General features: G+C 38.6%; 1 protein-coding gene across 3 annotated transcripts in view; it reads left to right on the top strand.

Moving 5' to 3' along the window:
• Positions 1-258: 258 nt before the first annotated feature.
• The window catches only part of LOC113434856 (broad substrate specificity ATP-binding cassette transporter ABCG2-like), a 44,500-nt gene continuing 19,915 nt past the window's right edge, over positions 259-24,843 (top strand). The window contains exons 1-4 of one of the 3 annotated variants that reach the window (XM_087935902.1): positions 259-485; positions 16,687-16,886; positions 21,857-21,916; positions 22,630-22,744. In XM_087935902.1, coding sequence (XP_087792028.1) covers positions 16,708-16,886; positions 21,857-21,916; positions 22,630-22,744 — 354 coding nt within the window. In that variant the 5' untranslated portion in view covers positions 259-485; positions 16,687-16,707. Of the gene's footprint in view, positions 486-12,295; positions 12,781-13,793; positions 14,335-16,686; positions 16,887-21,856; positions 21,917-22,629; positions 22,745-24,843 lie in introns of those variants that run through there. The other 2 variants (XM_026698336.2, XM_026698337.2) reach the window with 2 other exon arrangements.

The following is a 24,843-nucleotide window of genomic DNA, read 5'->3' as shown; positions in this document are numbered from 1 at the left end:
AGAAGCCTCAGGTAGTATAATCTCTGCTGGGCTCTTTTGACCAGTGCTGCAATTTGAGCACCCCAGGTCAGGTCCTCTTTTATGGTAACACCCAGAAACTTAAAAACTGCCCACTTGTTCTACTCGCACTGCATGTGACCAAAGTAAAAAAGAAAGCAATGAAAGGCATGGGAATGAAGCTGTGACACTGAAGTAAAAAGAGAACCAGAAACAGAAAAGCCTTTGCCCTATAAAGGCATTTCTGCTTTCTACTCAAATGCTGACTAAGACTTTCTCTGTATTTGGAAGAACCAAGCAAAAGGGTTAAATGAGAGCTATTTAGCACAAGCTGCATCTGTGAAGAAAAGTCTTCCTCTTCTGTTGATCCAAGGACACATTGCTTTTTCTCTCTTCAGAGTATCAATTGGACCAACTAAGAAAGGTTCTCCTCTTTAACCTGAAGATACAACACTGGCCTTCAGCCAATAGGGAGCCATCCTTTTGGGGTAATTATATCTTTTGCTATGATTGTGGCCTTTTGCATAATGATAGCCTTGGGAAAGTGTGCTAAATTTATTAAGATACTTTAATACCTTAATCAATATGTTAAATGTGTAATTAAAAAGCAGTATCTTAAACATGTAATTAATAAAAGGGACTTACTTGCCTAAGTAGGTTTACTAACTATGGCATCTATTCAGTGTTGTTAAACTGTTGTAATAGCTTTACTGTTAGCATAGTCCCAATGGGGTTAGGATTAACAAGTAATTCCAAGTAGCAACAAAGCCATTTTTCAAAAGCAGCAAATGGCTACTGAAATATCAGCAGGGGATGCACCGAGACGTGATGAGAACTATAAACTGAACCCCACATCTCGCTGTGGTCCTGACATTTGGAGAAAGTTAAGAAATATGTTGAGAATGGAGAAGACGAAAAGAGAAGACTTCTAGAATATAAATGCTTCCACTGGAGTCCCAAGACTTCTTTAGTTTAACCGTTTGCAATATTCAGTGAAGACAGCAAAGTTGTTGGCAGAAGGTGGCCAAAAAAGTCAAGATGGTTGACGCTTTATAGGAATGAAGGTTCAAGTTTTGTAGGCTATAGAAAATGAAATATAATGGACAATTATGATATGAATATATAAAGTCTATAAGAGGGAAAATGAGATGAAAAAGGAGCTAGATTGTAAATATGTATATAAATGTATATAAATGTAAATAGAAACAAATATATAATCAGCATTAAATTAACAACGTAGGAAAAAGGAAAAATCAACTGTTATATCTATTTTTATCTTATAGTATGTATGGCCAAAATGATTGCCAAGAAAGTTGCAATGTGTCCAATTGTTTTTAATGTTTACTTTAAAAAAAGAAAAGAAAAAAAGTCAAGATGGCAGCTTGTGATACCAATAAAAAAGTGTGGAGTTTCAGTCACATAGTGCATATCTTCTTACATTTTTTTGAAACCCTGTGGATATTTCAGGCAACCAGAATGCAATCAAATATGAGCCATAGGTAAGAAAGGCTTTCAAGAATTTTCGAGCTTTTGTAAAACAATTAGCATGGGAAAATCAGACTGAGTTGAGCAAAACTATACAAATAGAAGCCCCACCAAAATAAGAGAATACATGCAGGATTAAGAATGCCCAGAAATGAATAGTTGCGCATTACTAAAAATGGCAGACACTGTTCTTTTTCCCTTAAGCCCATGAATTTCTGAAGCCATGCAATGCTTTAAGGAATTTATGATAGCCACGATATAAAAAAAAACATTGAGATTCTGGAAAAAGTACAGAGAAGAACAATGAAGATTAAGGGACTGAAAGCTAAAACATGTGAAGAATGGTTGCAGGAATTGGGTATGTCTACTTTAATGAAAAGAAGAACTAAGGGTGACATGATAGTGGTGTTCCAATATCTAAGGGGCTGCCACAAAGAAGAGGGAGTCAAGCTATTTTAAAAAGCACCTGAGGGCAGGACAGGAAACAATGGATGGAAACTAATCAAGGAGAGAAGCAACCAAGAAATTTCCTGACAATTAGAACAATGAATCAGTGCAATGACTTGCCCCTGGAAGTTGTGGATGCTCCAACAGTGAAGGTTTTAAAGAAAGGATTGGACAACCATTTGTCTGAAATTGTACAGGGTTTCCTGACTAATCAGGGGGTTGGACTAGAAGACCTCCAAAGTCCCTTCCAACTCTGTTATATTGTTATTCTGAATTGCTGAAACTCTGTGTTTTTAATATATACCATCCAGCTCTGAAAGCATTACATGGCTTCAGCAGTTCGTTAGCTTGAGGAAGGACAAAGACATCAGCCATTTTTTAGGAATATGCAGTCTGTTTGTAAATACAAGTCCCGACTTACATATAAATTCAAGTTAAAGACAGATTTAGGAATGGAACTTGTTCTTAATCTAGGGACTGTATTATTATGTTTGGTTCAGTTAAAAACTGAGACAGATATGGTAAGTACCCCATGGATCAGTTTAAAAGACATACAAGGAAACGTTAAAGAGTTTTAGGTTTGTTAAATACAATTTGATCAGCATTCACAACAGACTTCTGAACTGAGTTGTATGAATTTATAAACAACAGAATTGCTCCTGATACCATGTAAAAAAGGAAGACCAGAAGCATCAAGAGATGTTAAAAAAAAAAGACATTCTGAATGAACTCTGATTAGATTGAAAATCTTTTCAAAATAGTTGTGAGTGTACAGAAACATGTCTCTGAGGAAAATGAACACTGTCCCTGTTATTGATGTAATAGTAATTCAAATCATGTAAACAGAACGGAAAGGACTGAAAATTGCTGATTCATTTCCATTGTGCTGGCTCATGCTTTTGTAATACTTCTTAGTCATGTATAGGAGTTGTCTAAAAAGAAACTTGCAGGATAATTAAATTTTGAAGCATGTTTGGAAATGTGATTTTTGGATTCTCTCTCAGAAGTGCTGGAAGATGGACATCTGCACTTTGAAAACAGAGATAGCTTAGGTGACAAATGATAAGATTATGTGATTCCCCTTGTGAAGGTAATAGAATATTCAACTAAGTAATATAATCTGAGATTTTATTACGATGTGTGTTACTTGGGTTTGGTGTCTTTCATTGGATAAGGTTCTTTTCAGAAAGTATTTTATGAAGGAAAAGTCATGAATTGTCTGGAGGAATATTAAAAGCAGGAGTTTAGATCTGTCGATAGATGAAAAATTTTAAAAACTATAATTATTTAGGGTATTTTTTCTTGTTTGAGTGGTTTGGAGGAAGGATGTGGATATCAGGCTCACAATTTAAAAAAATGATGGGAGTCAGCTCTGGAAACAGAATTTCGTATTGAATGGTTCTCCTCTTCCTAATATTCCCATGAGTCTAGCCTGAAAAGTATGGTGTGGCAGCTCTCTAGAGAAGACTATACTGTAAAATTTGGGGAAAGTGGAAGGAAAAAGAAGAACAGGAAAACCAGCAGCAAGGGGATGGACATGACTACAGCAGTGATGGGTGCACTGTTGAAGACTTGAAGACCTGAAGGGCTAGGTTCAAAAAGTCTCAGTGTGATGCTAAGAGTTGATGACAAATTGATGGCACATAATCAATCAGACAATAGGTCCTCTTTGCAACCATGCTCTGTCTTTGACTTTGTAGCTCAATAGAACAGAACAGAACAGAACAGAATAGAATAGAATAGAATAGAATAGAGGAATGGAATGGAATGGAGTGGAGTGGAGTGGAGTGGAGTGGAGTGGAGTAGAGTAGAGTAGAGTAGAGTAGAGTAGAGTAGAGTAGAGTAGAGTAGAGTAGAATAGAGGAATGGAATGGAATGGAATGGAATGGAATGGAATAGAATAGAATAGAATAGAATAGAATAGAATAGAATAGAGGAATGGAATGGAATGAAATGAAATAGAATAGAATAGAATAGAACAGAACAGTGGAATGGAATGGAATGGAATGGAATAGAATAGAATAGAATAGAATAGAATAGAATAGAATAGAATAGAATAGAATAGAATAGAATAGAATAGTGGAATGGAATGGAATGGAATGGAATGGAATGGAATAGAATAGAGGAATGGAATGGAATGGAATGGAATAGAATAGAATAGAGGAATGGAATGGAATGGAATGGAATGGAATGGAATGGAATGGAATAGAATAGAATAGAATAGAGCAATGGAATGGAATGGAATGGAATGGAATGGAATGGAATAGAATAGAATAGAATAGAATAAGAATAGAATAGAATAGAATAGAATAGAATAGAATAGAATAGAATAGAATAGAATAGAGCAATGGAATGGAATAGAATAGAATAGAGGATAGCATAGCATAGCATAGCATAACATAGCATTGCATGGCATGGAATAGCATAGAATAGAATAGAATAGAATAGAATAGAATAGAATAGAATAGAATAGAATAGAATAGAATAGAATAGAATAGAAGAATTGGAAGGGACTTTGGAAGTCTTCTAGTCCAACCCCCTGCTCAGGCAGAAAACCCTATAGCATTTCAGACAAACAGTTGTCCAATCTCTTCTTTAAAACTTCCAGTGTTGGAGCACCCAGAGTTTCTGGCGGCAAGTCCTTCCACTGATTAATTATTCCAACTGTTAAGAAATTCTATATTGCTTCACTCTTTGATTAGTTTCCAGCCATTGCTTCTGGTCTTGTCTTATTCTATAATGATACTGATGTTTAAATAAATAGTTGGAAATGGGAAGTGAAGAAAGTCAGGTCAGTAATCTTACAGCCTTTCCTTAATTACTTGGACAAAGGACAACGCACTCATGCCTGAGTTGGCGGAAAACTACCCTGGCGTGACACCTAACATCCCATCCTTCCTTCATTACTTAAGTTAGTCAACAATGCAATCCTTTGTGCCCTTCCAGGTCAATGATGACAAAGTCCAACAGATTTCATATGCTTGGAGGCTGCCCTTGGAGGGTGTCAGAAGAAGGCAGAAAATATTACCTAACAGTGATATAGTTAAAGAAAGTCTAAGTCCATCTTGCTCCTGGGCTAGAGATGAGATTAAGGCAATACTATGGCTTTTAAAAATGATGCTAATGCTTAGTGACTGCTTGAAGTTACAACCGACCCCCCAAAAGAGGAGTTACAATCTGGAACTGAAGTTCCGATGGATCTCCTGTACCCACAGTCATGTGACTGCACTTTAGACACTTGGCAGATGTTTGCAGCATCCTTGTGCTGTATTGTGAGTAGTGGGAAGGCTTCTATTCTTTGGTTTAGATGGGATTACAAGACAAGAGCAGAGGTGCTATTCAACAGGTTCTCACCAGTTCTGGAGAACCAGAAGCGGAAATTTTGAGTGGTTCGGAGAACCAGCAAATACCACCTCTGACTGGCCCCGCCCCCATGTATTCTCTGCCTCCCATTGAGTACCAGCTGATCGATTGGGTCTTCCTTTGTTGCCCTGCACAGGAGAACAGAGCTGGAAAGCAGGTTAGTGGGGTATGCAGGGAATGGGATTTTGCATTAACCTTCCCCCAGGAGTGGAGAGAGAATGGAGATTTTGTGGTATCCTTCCCCTGCTATGCCCACCAAGTCACGTCCACAGAACTGATAGTAATTTTTTTTGAATCCCACCACTGATCCTTGTGTTGTATTGTGAGTAGTGGGAATAGAATAGAATAGAATAGAATAGAATAGAATAGAATAGAATAGAATAGAATAGAATAGAATAGAATAGAATAGAATAGAATTCTTTATTGTCCAAGAGTGATTGGATGGACATGCAAGGAAATTGTCTTGGTGCAAATGGTCTAAGTGTACATAAAAGAAAAGATACATTTGTCAAGAATCATAAGGTACAACACTTAATAATAGTCATAAGGTACAATAAGCAATCAAATCATACTAGGAAACAGTCAGTATAAATAAGGATACAAGCAACAAAGTTATAGTCATACAGTCATAAGTGGGAGGGGATGGGTGATAAAGAGTGATGAGATTAGTGATAGTAGTGCAGACTTTGTAAATAGTTGGACAGTGTTGAGGGGATTATTTGTTTAACAGAATGATGGAGTTTGGGAAAAAACTGTCCTTGTGTCTAGTTGTTCTGGTGTGCAGTGTTCTATAGCGTCGTTTTGAGGGAAAGACTTGAAACAGTTCATGTCCGGGATGTGAGGGATCTGTAAATATTTTCACAGCCCCTTTTTGACTCATGCAGTATACAGGTCCTCGATGGAAGGCTGGTTGGTAGTAATTGTTTTTTCTACAGTTCTAATTATCCTCTGAAGTCTGTGTCTGTCCTGTTGGGTTGCAGAACCAAACCAGACAGTTATAGAGGTGCAGGTAACACTCAATAATTCCTCTGTAAAACTGTATCAGCAGCTCTTTGGGCAGTTTGAGCTTTCTGAGTTGGTGCAGAAAGAATATTTTTTGTTGTGCTTTTTTGATGACGTTTTTGATGTTAGGTGTCCATTTTAGGTCCTGTGATATAGTAGAACCTAGAAATTTGAAGTTGTCTACTGTTGATACTGTGTTGTCTAGTATTGTAAGAGGTGGTAGCATGGGAGGGTTTCTCCTAAAGTCTACCACCATTTCTACGGTTTTGAGAAGGCTTCTATTCTTTGGTTTAGATGGAATGACAAGAGACCAGCCAGAGTCATTTTGGGTCTGATGGGATTAGGTAAGAAGATGAACTGGATTGGACTCTGCTCAAGTCCAAAGGATGAGGTGTCGCCTTCATTGTGTGTGTTAGATTTATTTTCTCACCACACAGGAATGGGTGTGTTGTCTTGCCTGCAAGTCTACCATGCTCATATGATGCTAACAGCCCTTCACCCTTTTAGAGAAGATTGAAGATTTTCATAGAAGATTGTCTCGGCCATCATCTCTGGGCAGTCTTCTGCACCCCCCCCCCCACCATTTTCCTGCAGAATTACAAATCCCCTACCTATTCTAGAAAAGAAGAAAGAAAAAAGTGTGTGTGTGAGAGAGAGAGAGACAGAACTGGTGTTTCTGTAATGGTCTTATTGGCGGTTTGCTTATCTCCTTTGGCAATCATATATTTTGATCCCTTTCCCAGGTATGTCATGTAGATAGGTTCCAGTAGCTGCAAGACAGGATGAGACAGACTCTTCCATGCACGGCAAAATATTGATGTTTTGCAGTGATAAACACTGTTTAAAACTGGGATTTCCTATAAAGCAAGAATTGGAGGAAGTTAACACTAATTTGCTCTGATGAGCACTTGGCAAAGTGGTTATATGATGGGTGCGGGGAGGGAATGAATTCAATTGAGGCTCTGTGTTGTCTTATTGTATGAAAGAATCATAAGGCTAGAAGGGATCTTGAAGGTCTTCTAGTCCAATCCCCTGCCCAAGGAGTCCTCACATCATTCTGGGGAAATGGTTGCCCAATTTTTTTTCTTGAAAAACTCCCATGATGGAACACCCATTAACAATGACCTTATTGTTAATGTTAAGAAGGTAATGTATCAGTCGATTATATTTTATTCCTTTTTTTGTTCGTCAATCCACCGGAAAAGATGCTTGGAGATGTTTTTATAGCGTGTTAAAATAGTTTCATTTGTCTTTAATTTGCTTTATAAGTTCCCAGTCCCCTCCAAAGTAGATACTATTGAACAAAGTCTGTACTCCTTGGAATCATTTATGCTGATTTTGAGACTTTGTGCAACAGGATGAGGTGGGAATGCACCACAGGTGTTGTTAGGGAGCAGGAAAAGTGGGCAAATTGTGACATACAGTATGCATCAGGATGCTGTCCTGCAAATTATGTAATTTATATATTTGCATCAAACAACATGATGCCAACTACATCAGAGGTGATATTCAGCAGTTCTGGAGTACTGGTAGCAGAAATTTTGAGTAGCTTGGAGGCCTGGCAAATACCACCTCTGCATGGCCCTCCCCCCATCTATTCTTTGGCTTCCGAGTCCCAGCTGATCTTTGGTTGCCCTGCACAGGAGAACGGAGCTGGAAAGCAGGTTAGTGGGGTGGGGAGGGAATGGGGATTTTGCAGTATCCTTCCCACAGGACTGGAGAGGGAATGGAGATTTTACAGTATCCTTCCCCTTCCATGCCCACCAAGCCACGGCCACAAAACCATAGTAAAAAAAAATTGAATCCCACCACTGAACTACACATGTTACTTGCTTGATGGTGTCATGAAACACATGCTATTCTGGCTTCAGTAGAGCTTGTAACAAATATTTATGAATAAGATTGCAATAAAAAATACATTATGTTACTTTATAGTAGAGAAGTATATCTGCCCTGAATCCTTAGGAAGGTATGAGTCTGTACACGTACTATTATTTACACCAGAGTGGGCATATGCAACACTAATGGTAGATCTCTGTGATAGACAACAATGTCTATTTCAAGGTAAAAACTAAATTTCAGTATAGTAATGAAATGAAAAAGAGAAAAGTTTAGAGTCATGTGACACACTGATTTTTATTTATTTTTATTACATTTCCAATATAAAAAAGTGACATAAATATACATTTAAAAGAAAACAGAAATATTGAAAAGAAGGGGAAAATTAAGCAACAGAACATGGGGGTTAGTGAATCATAAATGACCAGCAGGTCGAAAATGTCACACGACAGATACTAATACACCATTACAACAAAAATGATTAAAATCCGTATGAAGAAAAAAAAAAAGTAATACAAATACATAAAAGTACTGTAAACGTGTAAGCTGTGAGTCCATTTAAAATGTAAATTCTAAACTCAAATTTGGCAAGTGATTCATTTCCATGTATAGAGTTATAATCCCAAAAAGTTTTCCAAGTAAGTGTAGATTGTAGAATGGTTGCATATGAAGAACAGCTGTAGGAACTGGGTATGTCTAGTTTAATGAAAAGGAGGACTAAGGGTGACATGATAGTGATTTTCCAATATTCAGGGGCTGCCACAAAGAAGAGGGAGTCAACCTATTCTACTCTAGATTGTAGACTGAATACTATTTACTATTTAAATATGAAGTTATTCTAGACACGGAAACAAAGCCCCACAATTTAATTAGCCATTCTTCCATAGAGGGGATTAAAAAAAATTCCAATAAAAAGTGCACAAAATCCTTGCAGTTGTTATTATGTATGATGCCAGCTCAGTGTATTTCGAAGAAAAGTGGGGATTGGAGAAGTTTAGTAAAAATATCTCAGGTTACAATAGGATTACAATTTCAACATTTGTTCCATTCAACCATGAATTAATTTCCAATATGCCTGAGCTTTGTGACATTAAATTAATTAATATAGCCACCCATCTCATATATGTGACTGCGGGCAGTTTACGTATGTAGCAGACATATGGAAGGAGAACCTAATCTGTTGATTGCGTTTCTAGCATTTTAGAGAATAGGTAGTACTTATTTTAGCAATAGTAACATATCAGTCATAAAACATTTTATACCAATGCTCTCTAAGTATAAAAGTTCCACGTGAACTGAATATTCTTGTTCCATTGAAATTGGCCCTGTACAATTTCCATCTCAGTATTTAAATTTAATCTTACAGTCTTAGATTTGTTCCCATCTGAATATATGGTTTTGTATGTAGATGAGTTCCCTGGATGAAGGAACAGGAAGGGAAGGGCTACATTATCTGAAGTGAATCCAAAAACCAAAACTACTTTCAACTCCTTCCATGCATTAATATCTTAGGTTTTTTTTCCTTTTTCAAATAATGCTTCAAATAAGTATCAAACATATACTTATATTGGGCAGAACTTCAAAAAAAAAAAATCCTTATCTAAATCACATCTTGGAAAGAAACCTCTGTTAACCCAACCTAAAAACCTGCAGACACAGTTGATGTAAAATTTCCAATACGTTGATGTACCTTCTACAAGGTTTTTTATTGCCTATCTATCTATTTTTTATGGCTATATGAGCAATTGTCATGCATTAATGCCTGGAATATAATTATTATGAGAGAGAATGTCTCAAGGTACAAACCAGCTGAACTCAATTTGGCACTTGTTGCAAAAGAGCAGGCTAGCAATTGTAATTATATGAGTGGTTATCACACATTAGTGCCTGAATATAGCTATTTATGAGAATGGGTATCTTTACTCATGGTACAAAGAGCTAAACCCCACTCTAAAACACTGAGGTATTGAGTAGATCCTGCTCCCTTGGAGGAGGGAAGGGTGTCATATAACCAAAAGGTTGGTGAAATACGTTGGATTGTGCCCACAGCAAAATATATTCTCTCCTTAAGGGAAAAATGCTACTATAGCATTGGAAAAAGTCTGCAGGTCATCCAGGTGACCTGTCATCCAGGTCATGGTTATCCCAAGGGTGCTTTTTCAGGAGGCAACTGGATTTTCTTGTTTTTTCACTTCTTATCCAAGAAACTTCCTCAGCTCTGACTGGATGGTGGGGAATGGAATTTATATTCCTAGCAGACAGCTGGTCATTTGCATCCTTTTAGAGGGTTGTTGAGGTCACTTGGAGGTTTATCTGTGTCCTCAGGGTTAACTGAGTAGTGCTCCTGATTCCTGTAGTCTGCTATTTTTTTCTCTGGAAACTCATTCCTACTCCCTACTCTTTAGTATTGGAACAACGTACAGCCATTTTAACCTGTTTCGGTATGGGTTGGGGACATCATGAAGATCATGCTCCAGATATGGTAGAAAATAAAGGATATTAGGGCATTTTCGTGCCATCATTGAGTACCAAAAAGCCCTAATACCGACTCTTTGTGTTGTGTGCGCATATGTGTGTGTGTGTGTGTGTGCACATGTGCAGAATTTGGCCTCCCTCCTAATGCAGAAATGACTGGATTTGAGGGATTAGATAAATGCTGGAGCTACATTGGCCCAAGTAGTATAGTAAAGTATTGAATTTACTATTCTGTATCTCAATGCTCAGGTACTACACTGTGGAATTACTACTTTCCTACAACAGAATAGAAACCAGGTATTAAAATGGTACCAAACTGATTATTATTTTTGGTAGATCTTATAAGTCTACAAAAGGCTCTCCAGCTTTTCAGGTAGAAATCTTCCCTACTCTTGTTTTAGTTCATTGTCTATCAGAACATACTCATAGCGATGCAATTTTTTAAAGCATGACTCATGTAGTGCACCAAAAATAATTGAAGAATTGGTGATAGTGATAAGATCGCTGTATGTTTCACATGTGTCTGTCATGCCCCTGTCGGAATCTGACTCGGAGGAGGAAGCCGAACAGTGACAGGGAGTGGGAGTGTGGCTCCGTTGCCTGTGGAAGAAACTGGAGAAAGGCAAAGTCTGGCTGGGCAGAGCCGGGGAGAGGTAGAGCAAGGCAGAGGAAATTCAGAGGAAGATCCAGGCCCATCCCCTCTTCATCCGAGGGCACGCAGGGAGGAATGGAGAAGGGAGCAGTGTGAGTTTTGTGGCTTATGGAGGAGGAAAGGGCCCTGATTCCCTTCATTAGCTGCAGCTGGGAATACAGTGTTTAAAAAGGGAAGCTACATGCAGCAAGCTGTTGGGAGCAAATTGTGAATTTATCTATCGTCATGGCTTATCTGTGTTCCTGGCGTTTTCCCAACTGTGTGTGTTTTGTTGGCCTTTGAAGTCTGTTTTTTCTCCAGCCAAAGGAAACTGGACATTGGGGGCAAAGTTTGAGGTATTAAAGGGATTTTTCTTACTTATGTGACTGTGTTGCCTTTGTGCCATACCCCGGGTCACCACAGGTTCTTCAATATACCTCTATTATCTATACCATATGATATTATGTTGTGTTGTGTTGTGTTGTGTTGTATTGTATTGTATTGTATTATTATATTATATTATATTATATTATATTATATTATATTATATTATATTATATTGCATTATATTATTTTATATTGCATTATATTATTTTATATTACATTAAATTATTTTATATTGCATTATATTATTATATAATATATTATTTAGTATAGTATAATATCTATACCCTATTGGCATTGGATCACAATGTCCCTGGTTATTCTGTATTTGTCTCTTGTTTTATAATTCATTGCATAGGGATTGCTACCTGTGCAATAGAAACGAAGGAATTGCGATTCTTGAAGCAGCAGGTTATAAATGGAAATGTTCTTCTGCTTTCCAAACAAACTCTTCATGATGGTTGGGTGGTTGGGTGGTTTCCCTGAAACAGATCTACATTCTTTTTCATCTTGGATTGGCAGCCCAGGATGCGTGCCCTTCTTTGTTCATCTTCTTTTATGCTTACAGCATAGGGATTTGGGTGAGGTCTGGATCTATTGCATGTTTACTCCCTTTACGGTAATATTTGAACAGAGCTGGAGGCAGTGGGGAAATACATTTGCCTAAGCATTATGCTTAATTTTTCTCACATGGGCATGAACTTTGTGGGCAGCCTAGATGACTCTGGAGCTTTTCTCTACATATTTAGAATGGGGATCTGGGTGCACAGTGAAATGTCCATGGAGTTCCTCCTGTGCGCCTTCTGCATTTGGGCTTGGAGTATTATCAGCCACTGAAACAGAGTCAGGCGAAAATGTTCTTTGGTGCTAGTCCCTCCCTAACGCGGACCTTTCACCCCTCCCTTAATTGCAGCTGGAAGGGGGAGGGATGAACTGAAGCTGTGCAAAAGGAATTGCTTGAATTGAAAAAGAGAAGAAACTCACTGGTTTCTCTTTGTTGTACAAAGCAGTTTCTTGGATGCCCCAGTCAGGCCCCAGTGGGTGCCGTTTTGAAAGCTGTACAAAGGCCTACAAGTTGCATAATTTAGCCCCAGATGCGCTGTGAACACCTCGTTTTATTTTCCTGCTTCTTCTGTTGTTTCTTACATTCATTGAAGGTAAGTCCAAAATGGGCATCTGGGTATTTTTTTTCCTCCCCTGTTTCCTTTGTGATAGATGAGTTTTGTTTGTTTGTTTATTTGTTTGGGTTGCAACTCCTCAGTTGTTTGCATGAATAAAGAAAAAAATGAAAGAACAGAAAGAAATGGTCCTTGTTAGCAACAGCATTTGTGGGTTTCCTTACAGTTGTTTTCCACTGATAATGTCAGTTCCTAGCTTGTGTGAGTGAACCTCAATGCTCTTTTTTTTTTTTTTACAAATACCAACTATTCTAAGTAGGATAGGAATGTTCATAATAGATTCACACAGCAAAGTACCCAAATGTTGTTAGGACTTGCAATAGTCAGACTCAAAAGACATAACTGTAAAAAGGAGGAACCTGAAGATTGCAGTGATGTATAAAGCAGAGAGATTGGAATAAAACTGTGGTGACCTATAACAGTTAGGAGTCACCGGACGTCAGGCAGCCAATAAATTTAATAAATGATGATGATTCTAACCAATATTTAATCTTATTGAATAGTAACCCTAGCTGATCTAACTGAATAATAACCCTGATTGATTTTTAATGCAGTAAATATTTAAAAAAATCAAGCTGTTTTTTTCTTTTTAAAGGACTAATTCTGATGCCTTTAAAATCTGGAAGAAATGCAACAAGTTCCTTAAGACCTGATTAAAACTTAATTGTCCTCCATATTTTTTTAAAAAAAAAACTAACTAGAATAAAAAACATGGGACGATCTTCCCACAATATTTTGAAAAGCCTAACTCTCTTTCCATTTATAATTTTTTAAAAGCAAGTAGAATAAAAACATGGGACTATCTTCCCACAATATTTTGAAAAGCCTCCCACTGTTACTGCTACCAGGAGAGCAAGCTAGGCGTATTATGGAATGTGAATCCAATATTAAAGTGTAACTAGTTATCACAAGGGCCAAGTGCTCCCCCTTCCTTTCCTTCCCTGTGTCAATAATTTGGATCTATTTTGGCTGATTTATTAATAAGATCATCTGTGTTCTTCTGGCCTTCAAAGAAGGTTTTTATAGACGTATAGTGTAAAACTATCCCTAACACCCCATGCGTTAGGTTTATATTAAGACTCTATTAAAAGAACATCAGAACAGAGTTTACCGCATCTGGAAAGGTATAGAAATCACTTTTAATCAATCCATTTAAAATCAACTCAGGGCATTTTTAAAAAAACCTGCAACCTGCACCATATTTTTAAGGGAGAAATGAAAGGTCTCCAAATCTCACAGTACCTTTAAAATTTTAGACATACCCTGGGCTGTTGAGACTTACAGTTTAGGCTCCTGTAGCATCAGCCATTTCCAGAAAGGCAGTTTTTATTCATCCCTGGCATCAGAAAGACACAAAGAGTCTTAATAGCACTTTAAAGACTCAGACAGGCTTTGCAGCAGAAAAAGCTTTCATGGAGCTACGTCTGATTCAAGGGATTATGCCAGGCAGAAATCATTTATTTGCTTAAAACCAAAGGTCGTTACGGAGCAAGTAACACCGTCCACACAAGCCACCCAGATGAATCCCACAAAGTAAGTATATGGGTCTCTCTAATGTGTAATGTAGCTCTTTGTGTGTGAGCGTGCGTGCGTGCGTGCGTGTGTGTGTGTGTGTGTGTGTGTGTGTGTGTGTGTGTTGTGTTTTTGGCTTTTCCCATGTGTGCATCTGGGGCTCCGAGATTGACTCCTTATGTTAAGAAATCAAAGCCTTTTGTTGGCGGCATCCTGTCTGTACAATTCTATGCTCGGAAGGGCTAATGGGGGCTGTTGAGCACAAAGGAGAAACATTTCCATACAGAAAAATAGATGTTTCAGAATACAGTTTTATGAATCAATTTGGAAATAAGTATTGCTGATGCACAACAGATCTTTGGTTGCTGGTCGCGGTGTTGCACTTTGCTTTTGTTTTAATTTCACATCTTAGGGTTAATATTTCATTAGTTCTGTTTTACTTTGCCGTCTACATTTTGAGAATAGAGGATCCTTCGGTTTTAGAGCTGAAAGGGAACCGACGCCTGTTTATCCATGCACAAGTCTCTATATTTCTTTGCCTTTTGATTTTGTCACCTCTTTTCTTCACTATTTCTTCACTATTTTATTCTACCTCTTCCTAATTGTCCAAATATTTCCTTTTGGTCCATGGCATCATTGTCATGTGTTAATTTAATTGTTTAATTTTTCCAACAAGGTGTTTTTCAGATGAATCTTTTGTCCTCTGGATGTTCTCAGCATATCTTGAAGGAACCAAGCCAAGGAAAACTACTGTGCAATAAGAAACTTTAGAAATCAATACAAAGACTATATCTATCTATCTATCTATCTATCTATCTATCTATCTATCTATCTATCTACCTACCTACCTACCTACCTACCTACCTACCTACCTACCTTTCAGCTACACATGTACGTATCAATTTTTAAAAACACAAAAATTCTTTATCCTTCCTTTTCGTAATTGTTTACTCCCATCCTCATTAGCTTTGTGTTATTAAATAAGTAAAAGTCAAAGAGCGACCCAGAGTTGGTTATAAGATAGGTAACCATAGAAACTTTTTAAATAAATACATAAAACAGTGAGGGACTTTAGAAATGAAAATTCTGGGGAAAATGGAATTATCTTCATTCCTTAAGTATTGTTCTTGATATCATATCAACTCAGAAATAAGTACAAATGACTTTCCTTACTATTATGCTACTAGTACTTGAAAGAATCAGGTTAATTATAGGATGTCAAGTCATCAGTAGGAATGAATGGCAAAAGGTATTTTTCAGATACTGAAAAGTCACAAACCAATTCACATAAGTAATATCTGCTAGAGTGTGCTCTATGTTGCTTAAGACCAAGAAACATTAACTCTTGTTAAATCATAGTGGCACTGGCTCTGGCAGTGAAAAAGGACAAAAAATTTAAAGCCACAATGTAGAAAATAGTTTCCCAGTTCCTTCCTTCCTTCCTTCCTTCCTTCCTTCCTTCCTTCCTTCCTTCCTTCCTTCCTTCCTTCCTTCCTTCCTTCCTTCCTTCCTTCCTTCCTTCCTTCCCACTGTATTTCTCTCTATCTAGACATGCACCTAGATAGCATGTATGTATGTATTTATTTATTTTAAATGACATGCTGTATATTATCTAGTGATTAAAATAAACTGAACATAATAGAAAGAAAAAATAATTAAAATCCATATAAATCCATTTAGCATTGATATGGCCTTAAAATAAACTGAACATTACAGAAGGAAAATAATAATTAAAATCCACATCAAATCCTTTTAACGTTGATATGGGATTAATTAAATCCTTAAGCTTGTTAAATCTAGACGTCTGGAAATATATTACTTCATCTTCTCATTTTTAGAATATAAAAACTTTTCAAAAATCAATAACTAAGTCCAGGAGTCTTTGTGGATATGTTTAAAAAGCAATGTATAATGATATTTTTTTTCATAAAGTTTTGATTCATTATTATTTTTATATTTTATTTATCTGGGTCAATCAAGGAATGTTAAGAATGCACATAGGTATATTCTTAGTATTTGGCAGATATTAGGATTCGGGATCCTGATATCCTGTGGGTTAATGCTTGAAATAATTGTTACATCATAGAAGGCAGAAATCTATAAAGGATTTGTAGCATTGGATTGTTCATAATTGCATATTGTTAACATTTGAACTCGTCTTAATTTTTAAAAAGGACTAATTTTTTTGAATAATATCACCAACATTTTTGAAACAGTTCAATTTATAATTTTTCAGGGTGTATTAATTTTCAGCTGGTGTGTTGATGGTTTAATACTGTTTATACATTTATACATTTTTTATTTGCATGATAAAATAAAGCATTAAATGAAAGACAGTGAATTTCTGAAAAATAACATGTCTGTATTTCCTAGGAGTAAATATAATCCAGAAAGATGTCTCAGAGCCCAGAAGTCATTGTCCCGATGGCAGATTGCAATACAAATGGGATCCAGAATCAGTCAACAAAACCCAGTACTGTCGCTTTTCGTAACATCTGCTTCAGAGTGAAGACAAAGAGTGGATTTATAGGCTGTCGAAAAATAGTTGAAAAGGAAATTTTGAGAGATATCAAGTACGTACATTTAATAAGTCCACTTGCGTGCTCAGCTTGTTTTCTCTCCAGTTATCCTTAACATTCGCATGGGATTTTTAACATGGCTAATTTGCAATATTTTGGAAACTTTTAGGACCAGATGGTGGCACTTGGATAATATCCCTGGGATTTGGAGTTTGTCTCTTTGTTGAGGTTGTGCTCCAGTGAAGCATCAGGTGTATAATTTGGGCTCTTTTTTGGTGTGTATGTGCACTTTCAAGACTCTTGACCTTTCAGAAGTAGTTTTATTTATTTATTTATTTATTTATTTGTCAAACATGTATGAGAAAACAAGTATAAGTATGAACACAACATATAAACATATAAGTATAATCAGGTATAAGTATATACATAATAAATGAGTATGAATAAATGGGAATAGTAGGACAGGGACGGTAGGCACGCTGATGCGCTTATGCACACCCCCTTACAGATTTCTTAGGAATGGAGTGAGGTCCACGGTAGACAGTTTAAGATTAAAGTTTTGTGGGTTTGAGGATGTAACAACAGAGTCAGGTAATGAGTTCCGGGCATTGACCACTCTGTTGCTGAAGTCGTATTTTCTGCAATCAAGTTTGGTGCATTTACTTTGAGTTTGTTTCTATTGATTGCCTGTGTGTTATTGCAGTTGAAACTGAAGTAGTCATTGACATGTAAGATGTTATAGCAGATGACCATTGTCTCCATCCCTGGGCTGAGAAAGAATGACTGGCACAAGATCATGCCCAATGTGGGACTAGAACTCATCGTCTCATGACTTCTAGTTTAATTCTTAACCACTATACTAAATTGTCTCTCATAATTTAGGCTTGCATAGATTTATTTAGGCCCCAGTGTCTTCCATAGTAAGGAGTGCTTTATTCATCTTCAGCTGATTTACTAGCTGAGTCCATTCCTGGGCAGTCAATATTTGAACTCTTATCTAATATATATACATATACATATACATATATAATTTATTTTCTGAGGTTTTTGCGGATATTTGTATGTGGATCTTTGGTTATTCGGGTTTTTTCCCGTGTAAAATTGGAAGTATCTAGGCGACGTTTCGATGAAGTCTCATTCATCATCTTCAGGCTTGTGTCTTCAAGCTGAAGACACAAGCCTGAAGATGATGAATGAGACTTCATCAAAACGTTGCCTAGATACTTCCAATTTTATGGAGAAAACCCGAATAACCAAAGATCCACATATATATATATATTTACATCATCAGAAAAAAAAACACTCATGAGAAAGAATATAGTGTGTCTTTTTTCTCTCAGGATGAATATGACAAGGTCAGAAGTTCACCTGATGTTCTAGGATATGTCTAGTCAAATGTTTATTGACTTAATCTTTCTATTAAGTATAATTAATATGATGGCCATTGTTAAATTTCAGTAGATTGAATCCAGTGGAAATTAAGTAGAAAGTGAAAAAAGTGCTATCTTTTTTGAGGTGTACTACAATCTTTTAGGCCGTCTTCCATACTTTTTTTTTTTTTTTAAAGTTACAAATGAAAAGAAATAGCCTTGTCCCAAGATAATGTTGTAGGATTGATCCAATCTGGGTTGTTCACTGGGACCAGATGTTTAATCTTTTGAGTTTTCAGATTCATGCTGGAGCTCATCTTCAGGAAGCCTCTCTGTCATCAGAATGCCCGGTAGAAAGAAGGTCCCTGAGGATGGGCTTCACCACGAGTCTGAAAGTTCAGAAGACTAAACCTCTAGACCATCTGACCGACTCAGATTGGATCCTAAAAAAATCTTATCCTCAGAATCAGCTAGAGGAGAACAAAATATGAGATGAATCTACAAAATCCAGTGAGCATGAAGTGTAACCAACAGAAAGCACAGGAAAAGATATGAGAAATAAGGTGTTCTCTAGATCTAACAGTTGGTTGACTTTCCAACAGCTTGGAAAGCATTACGCAAACACAAAGTATAGTTGAGACTCTAGAAAGAGTGCAGAAAAAAGCAACAAAGATGATTAGGGGACTGGAGGCTAAAACATGAAGAACTGTTGCAGGAACTGGGTATGTCTAGTTTGATGAAAAGAAGGACTGGGGTGACATGATAGCAGTCTTCCAATATCTCAGGGGCTTCCACAAAGAAGAGGGAGTCAAGCTATTCTCCAAAGCATCTGAGGGCAGGATAAGAAGCAATGGGTGGAAACTAATCAAGGAGAGAAGTAACTAAGAACTAAGGAGGAATTTCCTGACAGTTAGAACAATTAATCAGTGGAACAACTTGCCTCCAGAAGCTGTAAATGCTCCAACTCTGGAAGTTTTAAAGAAGAGATTGGATAACTATTTGTCTGAAGTGGTGGAGGTTTTCCTGCCTAGGCAGGTGGTTGGACTAGAAGACCTCCAAGGTCCCTTCCAACTCTGTTATTCTATTCTAACCCAGGTTCAAACATCAGGATCAGTTGTCTCCTGTCCTTGAAGGCTTGGATCTTCCTTTAAATGTTAAGTTTCCATCACCGTTTTGACCTGTGTCGAGCCAGAAGTTCATTATGACATGGGATCCGTGTGTGATGCTATAAATAATTAACTGAATTATATTACTCTCTCTCTGTGTGAAAAGTAAAAGGGTTACTCCCTGCAGAATATCCAAACAATGTTCCATGAAGGCAGAAGTAATCAAACTTAATTGCACCATAATCTCAGAGAGTATCTCTGAGGTCATGGTTATATTTTGAAGTCAAAATTATTATTTTTCACACAAAAACTCCTGAAAATGAATTCAAGTCTCTGCGTATTTGGTTCAATGGATTTCAATTTATTATTACCGGCAGTCCTCAATTTATGGGCACAATTGAACCTAAAATTTATGTTCCTAAGTGAGAAATTTGTTAAGTGAGTTTTGCCCCTTTTATGATCTTTTTTGCCACATTTGTTAAGTGAAACGTTGCAGTTGTTAAGTTAGCAACCTAGTTGTCAAGTGAAAAGAAGCAACGGATGGAAACGAATCAAGGAGAGAAGCAACTTAGAACTAAGGAGAAATTTCCTGACAGTTAGAACAATTAATCAGCGGAACAACTTGCCTCCAGAGACTGTAAATGCTCCAACACTGGAAGTTTTTTTTAAAAAAGATTGGACAGCCATTTGTCTGAATCTGGCTTCCCCATTGACTTTGCTTGTCAGAAGGTCACAAAAGGTGATCACAAGACCCTGGGACATTGCAACCATCACAAATATGAACCAGTTATCCAGCATCTGAATGTAAATCACATGACTATGGAGATGCTGCAATGTTCATAAGTCAGAAAAATGGTCACAAGTCACTTGTTTTAGTGCCCTTGTAACTTTTAACAGTCACAAAATGAACTGTTGTAAGCTAAGGACTGTTGGTATCTAGGTGTCTATGGAGATTCTCAGTCATCCAGGTCGTGGTTGTCCCAAAAGTGCTTTTTCAAAAGGGAATTGGACTTCCTTTGTTTTTCCTTGAAGTCGTTTTGCTTCCCATCCAAAAAGCTTCTTCAGTTCTTCAGTATCTAGAAGTACTTTCAATTCATTTACTCATCGAGCTTTTAAACTGTGTTTGAAAAGATGCAGAGAAAAGCAACAGTGGGAAGCCCACTTCCCTGAAAGAATGAAATATTTTGGGAAATATTAAAAAGACAGAATATTATATTTTCCTAAATGAGAAATGGAGAAACATGTTTTTTGAAGGCAGGAAGCAGACCCAATCTTTCTTAATAGCACCCCCTCCCCCCAGCAGATATTTTGTCCCCATTAAGAAAGACTGGGCCACCTATCTACAAAACGCAAAAGACCTTCAGCTCCAGGATGATGGGATTAAGAAGAACAGGACACGATCCTTCAGGACATAATAGGATTAACCCACTACCATTTAGCAGAAGACACAGAGCTCACTACATTGCACAATCTCCTAAGGGCATTTCAGACATTGCACAGCCCCCTGCCCCTAGCAGCACCTCTGAAACTTACAAAAATCCATGTACTCATCAAACCAACTGGTCAGCTGCACCAGAACCACAAACCCATGTGGTTCTGTTTCATCATTAAACCATCTTTCCAATCACCCTCCATGTTTCCAGTGTCTTTCTCCCAGCTTGGAACTGAACCAGATGGATAGTTCTTCCAACATAACAATGAGAGGGTTGTGGACAATTTTTACAAGGAAAGGCAGAATCAGCTGGATTTCCTTTTATAGGTTAGCAAGAAGAAAAAGCAACTAAGGCAGAGGATACCTTGGATATTAAGAAAAAAATCACAGGTTGTACGGAAAGTGTGGGCAAGATTTGCTCTTCGCATAATACAAAATATAGAAATTAAGTGAGTTAGTAAGGAAGTATTTGCCACAAGAACCATTAGCGGCCACACTGGCTATTCTTCGTGTGTCTTCAAGTTCATAATTATACCTGGCAACATCTGGACTAGTCCATGCAGTATTTTGGGGCAACATTTTTTTTGGTAAAATAGTTTCCTACTAAATTCTTTTTTCAAGAAGTTGAACAGTGGCAAAAAAGTTTCTTTGAATTACTGCTTGCCTTTAGTGCAGTGGCGGTATTCAATTTTTTTTTTACTACCGGTTCTGTGGGTGTGGCTTGGTGGGCATGGCTTGGTGAGCGTGGCAGGGGAAGGATACTGTAAAATCTCCTCCATTTCCTCCCCAGCCCCACCTCACTAACCTGCTTTCCAGCTCTGTTCTCCTGTGTAGGGCAGCCAAAGAAGACCCAGCCAATCAGCTGGGACTCAGGAGGCAGAGAATAGATGGGGGCGGGGCCAGTCAGAGGTGGTATTTGGCGCTTCTCCGAACTACTCAAAATTTCTGCGACCAGTTCTCCAGAACCTGTCAGAACTGGCTGAATACTATTTCTGCTTTAGTGTACAGGCTGTTGGGATATCCCATACCAGAGTTTTCCAAAACACATTTCTGACCTAAGATACTTGTTTCTACTGGCTTAGAAAGTGACACTTTTTTTGTTGGTTTGTTTTTCAGTGGCATAATGACACCAGGACTGAATGCAATTCTGGGACCAACAGGCAGTGGCAAATCTTCGTAAGTTTCACAGCACTGGACATATGTGGTTATATATATGTACACTCATGTCAGAAGTACTGAGGTGCTTATAGGTTGAATGGATTACCAGTGAAAACACAATTGCCACTTGAGGGGGGCTCCTTTTATGTCCCCAACAGGAGCTGGAGCAAAGGATGGGTACCCCCACCCAAGGCAGCACCCGAGTCTCGAGTATGGGCTTAGTAACTTCCAACCCAGCCTCCTAACCAGAAGAGCCACCATATTACATATGGTTTTCTATAATCCTTTGCTAATAAAGTAACATAAATTACTTTGGTGCAATCATAATTTGATAGTTCAGTGGTGTCCTACTTCCTTTGAGATCTTAACTACCTCCAATCTTGCAACATGAGATCAGTTCATAACTATAGTGAGGATGGTAGAATCCCGGGTGAGAAATTCTGGGAGTTGAACATCTTAAAGTTGCCAAGGTTGAGAAAAACTGATTTATATGCTTTAACAGCAACGGCTGCAAAATTAAACGGTGAGAAATGAGCCAGATGGATTTTGATTATCTCTGCCAAACTCTCTATCTGTCTATCTAACCTCTCTATTGAATTTCACTGAGGGTTTCCCCATAGCTGCAGGTTTCTTTTTATAACCGAAACCATACAAATGTGGTAATTGCATTTGTGTGCTTTTCAGTTTAGCAAAGTGTGGCATACACAACGCAGTCCTGATTTCTCTTATAGATTACTGGATATTTTAGCAGCACGGAAGGATCCTCGTGGCTTAACTGGAGATGTTTTCATCAATGGTGCCCCCCAGCCTGCCAATTTTAAATGCATCTCTGGTTATGTAGTACAGGTAAATGGATTATCCTTTTTCCTCTCCCACCTCATTGTTCAGCAAATACAGTGAAAAATCAGAACTGTTACATGTACATTTCTTTTATGCAAAAGAAATCTGGATATGTATAGAGTGGACTATGTTTTCTCCTGTTCTTTTTTGGTGGGCACTACAAAATTCTGGGGGCAAAAGTTACATGGGTTGTTTGAAATTCGACAGAGGGGCTGGTTTTCAGCTGCTGCTGCTGTTGAATGCTACTCTGGTTAATAAGGAACCTCATTTCTGACTTTATTAGAGAGTAGCATGTCAACCTGGCAAGCAGTGGTGGATTCAGTTTTTTTTTACTACTGGTTCTGTGGGTGCGGCTTGGTGGGCACGGCAGGGAAAGGATATTGCAAAATCCCATTCCCTCCCCACCCCACTAACCGGTTCTCCAGCTCTGTTCTCCTGTGCAGGGCAACAAAAGAAGACCCAGCCGATCAGCTGAGACTTGGGAGGCAGAGAATAAATGGGAGCAGGGCCAGTCAGAGGTGGAATTTGCCAGTTCTCTGAACTACTCAAAATTTCCGCTACCGGTTCTCCAGAACTGGTCAGAACCTACTGAATACCACCTCTGCTGGCAAGCAATGCCAAGACAAGCCTGGGCTTGAAAGCAGGGAGTTCTGAACTGTACCTGTTAGGAGTTGAGGTATGGCACTTCTTAGACCTGCAGGTCATGGGAACTGGGTCAAACAGGTGTCATCCGGGACTATGTGTTGGCCTTCAGAGGTGTTGCTCCACAAGTTGCCAGTTGTGAGATCCTGTTTCACATGAGATAGGCAGTGGGATCAGTTGGGACTGTTGGGACTGTACCAGTCTCCCTGCTGCATCGCAACCTCCAGGCTCCAAATTGGCTATGGAGTTCACCAGGCTTATGGTCTGTGAAGGCTTCAATTTGCTGCCCTGGGATCAGTAGTGGAATTTAAATAATGTAACAACAGGTTCACCCAGGGTCAAGTTGCCTGTCGGCGGGAGACATGGCCCATCTTCCAGCTCCGCTGCACATGCGGGACGATCCTCCCACGATGGCCAACTTGACCTTGGGCGAACCAGTGGTTAAATTACCGTCCCTCCCCGCTATCAAAGTGGATCCTGAGCGCCGTACTGCCATGGAGAGATGGGAAATGAAGCGGCTGGCACAAGGGAAGGAAGAGGAGCAGGGAGAAGAAAGAGGAAAAACATCCTTCTCCTTTCCTCACACCGGCTGCTCTGTTGCCCATTTCTTCATTGCAGCACAGCGCCCAGGATCCACTTTGATAGCGAAGTATGTATGCAATTTAACAACAAGTTCCCTTGAATTGGTGCAAACCGGCTGAATCCCACCACTGCCTGGGATTGACCATTGGAAGCAGCTCGGGAGTTCACGGCCTTTACCGGTTGCATCAGAAGTTGATGGCCACCATATTTTGGATGAGCCCTGGCAGCAGCTGGATGGGGGAAACGATGACTTTCAATACCACGAACTATGGTTTTCTTTTGGGGTTTTTGGGGGGAGCGAGGGGTGGGTGGGGGCACAATTTTAGGCTGGTTCACCTCCTTCCTCTGGACCATTTCCCATTGGCGTGGTCAGTGCTCTGCTCTTTTTAATTATCTAAATGAAGCCGCTGGGTGGGATCACCACAGGATGAGGTATCAACAGTTTTCTGATAACATTCAGGTATAAACATTCATCCTGAAGGAAGTATGTGGTGCTGTGGATGCCCCTTTGTGATGCTTGGAGGTTGTGGGGAGGGATTCTGGATGGGGAGCAACAAGTTTCAACTGAACCCTGATAAGTGGAGTGGCTGTGAGTAGGAAGCTCCCCTGTTATTTAGGGATATCAGATTGAAATCCTCCAAGACCGTATGCCTGGTGAACTCCAAGCTAACCCCAAGACAGCTTCCAACAGTTGAGGCAAGGAGGTTGCTCGGGACTAATTTCATCCTTTCCTGATTGAGAAAGTCATCTTTCAGTCACTCATGCCTTGGTCACTTCCCATATGGACTACTGCAACGGGCTCCATATGGGGCTATCCTTGAAGAGTATCTGGAACCTGTAACCGGTGCAGAATATGGCAGCATAAGCGGTTTGGGATACCC

Source organism: Pseudonaja textilis, chromosome 6 (assembly GCF_049901715.1).
Source record: "Pseudonaja textilis isolate UNSWEBS1 chromosome 6, rPseTex1.2, whole genome shotgun sequence".
NCBI lineage: Eukaryota > Metazoa > Chordata > Lepidosauria > Squamata > Elapidae > Pseudonaja > Pseudonaja textilis.
The sequence above is the reverse complement of the archived record's forward strand: the minus strand, read 5'-3'. Positions and strand labels throughout refer to the sequence as shown.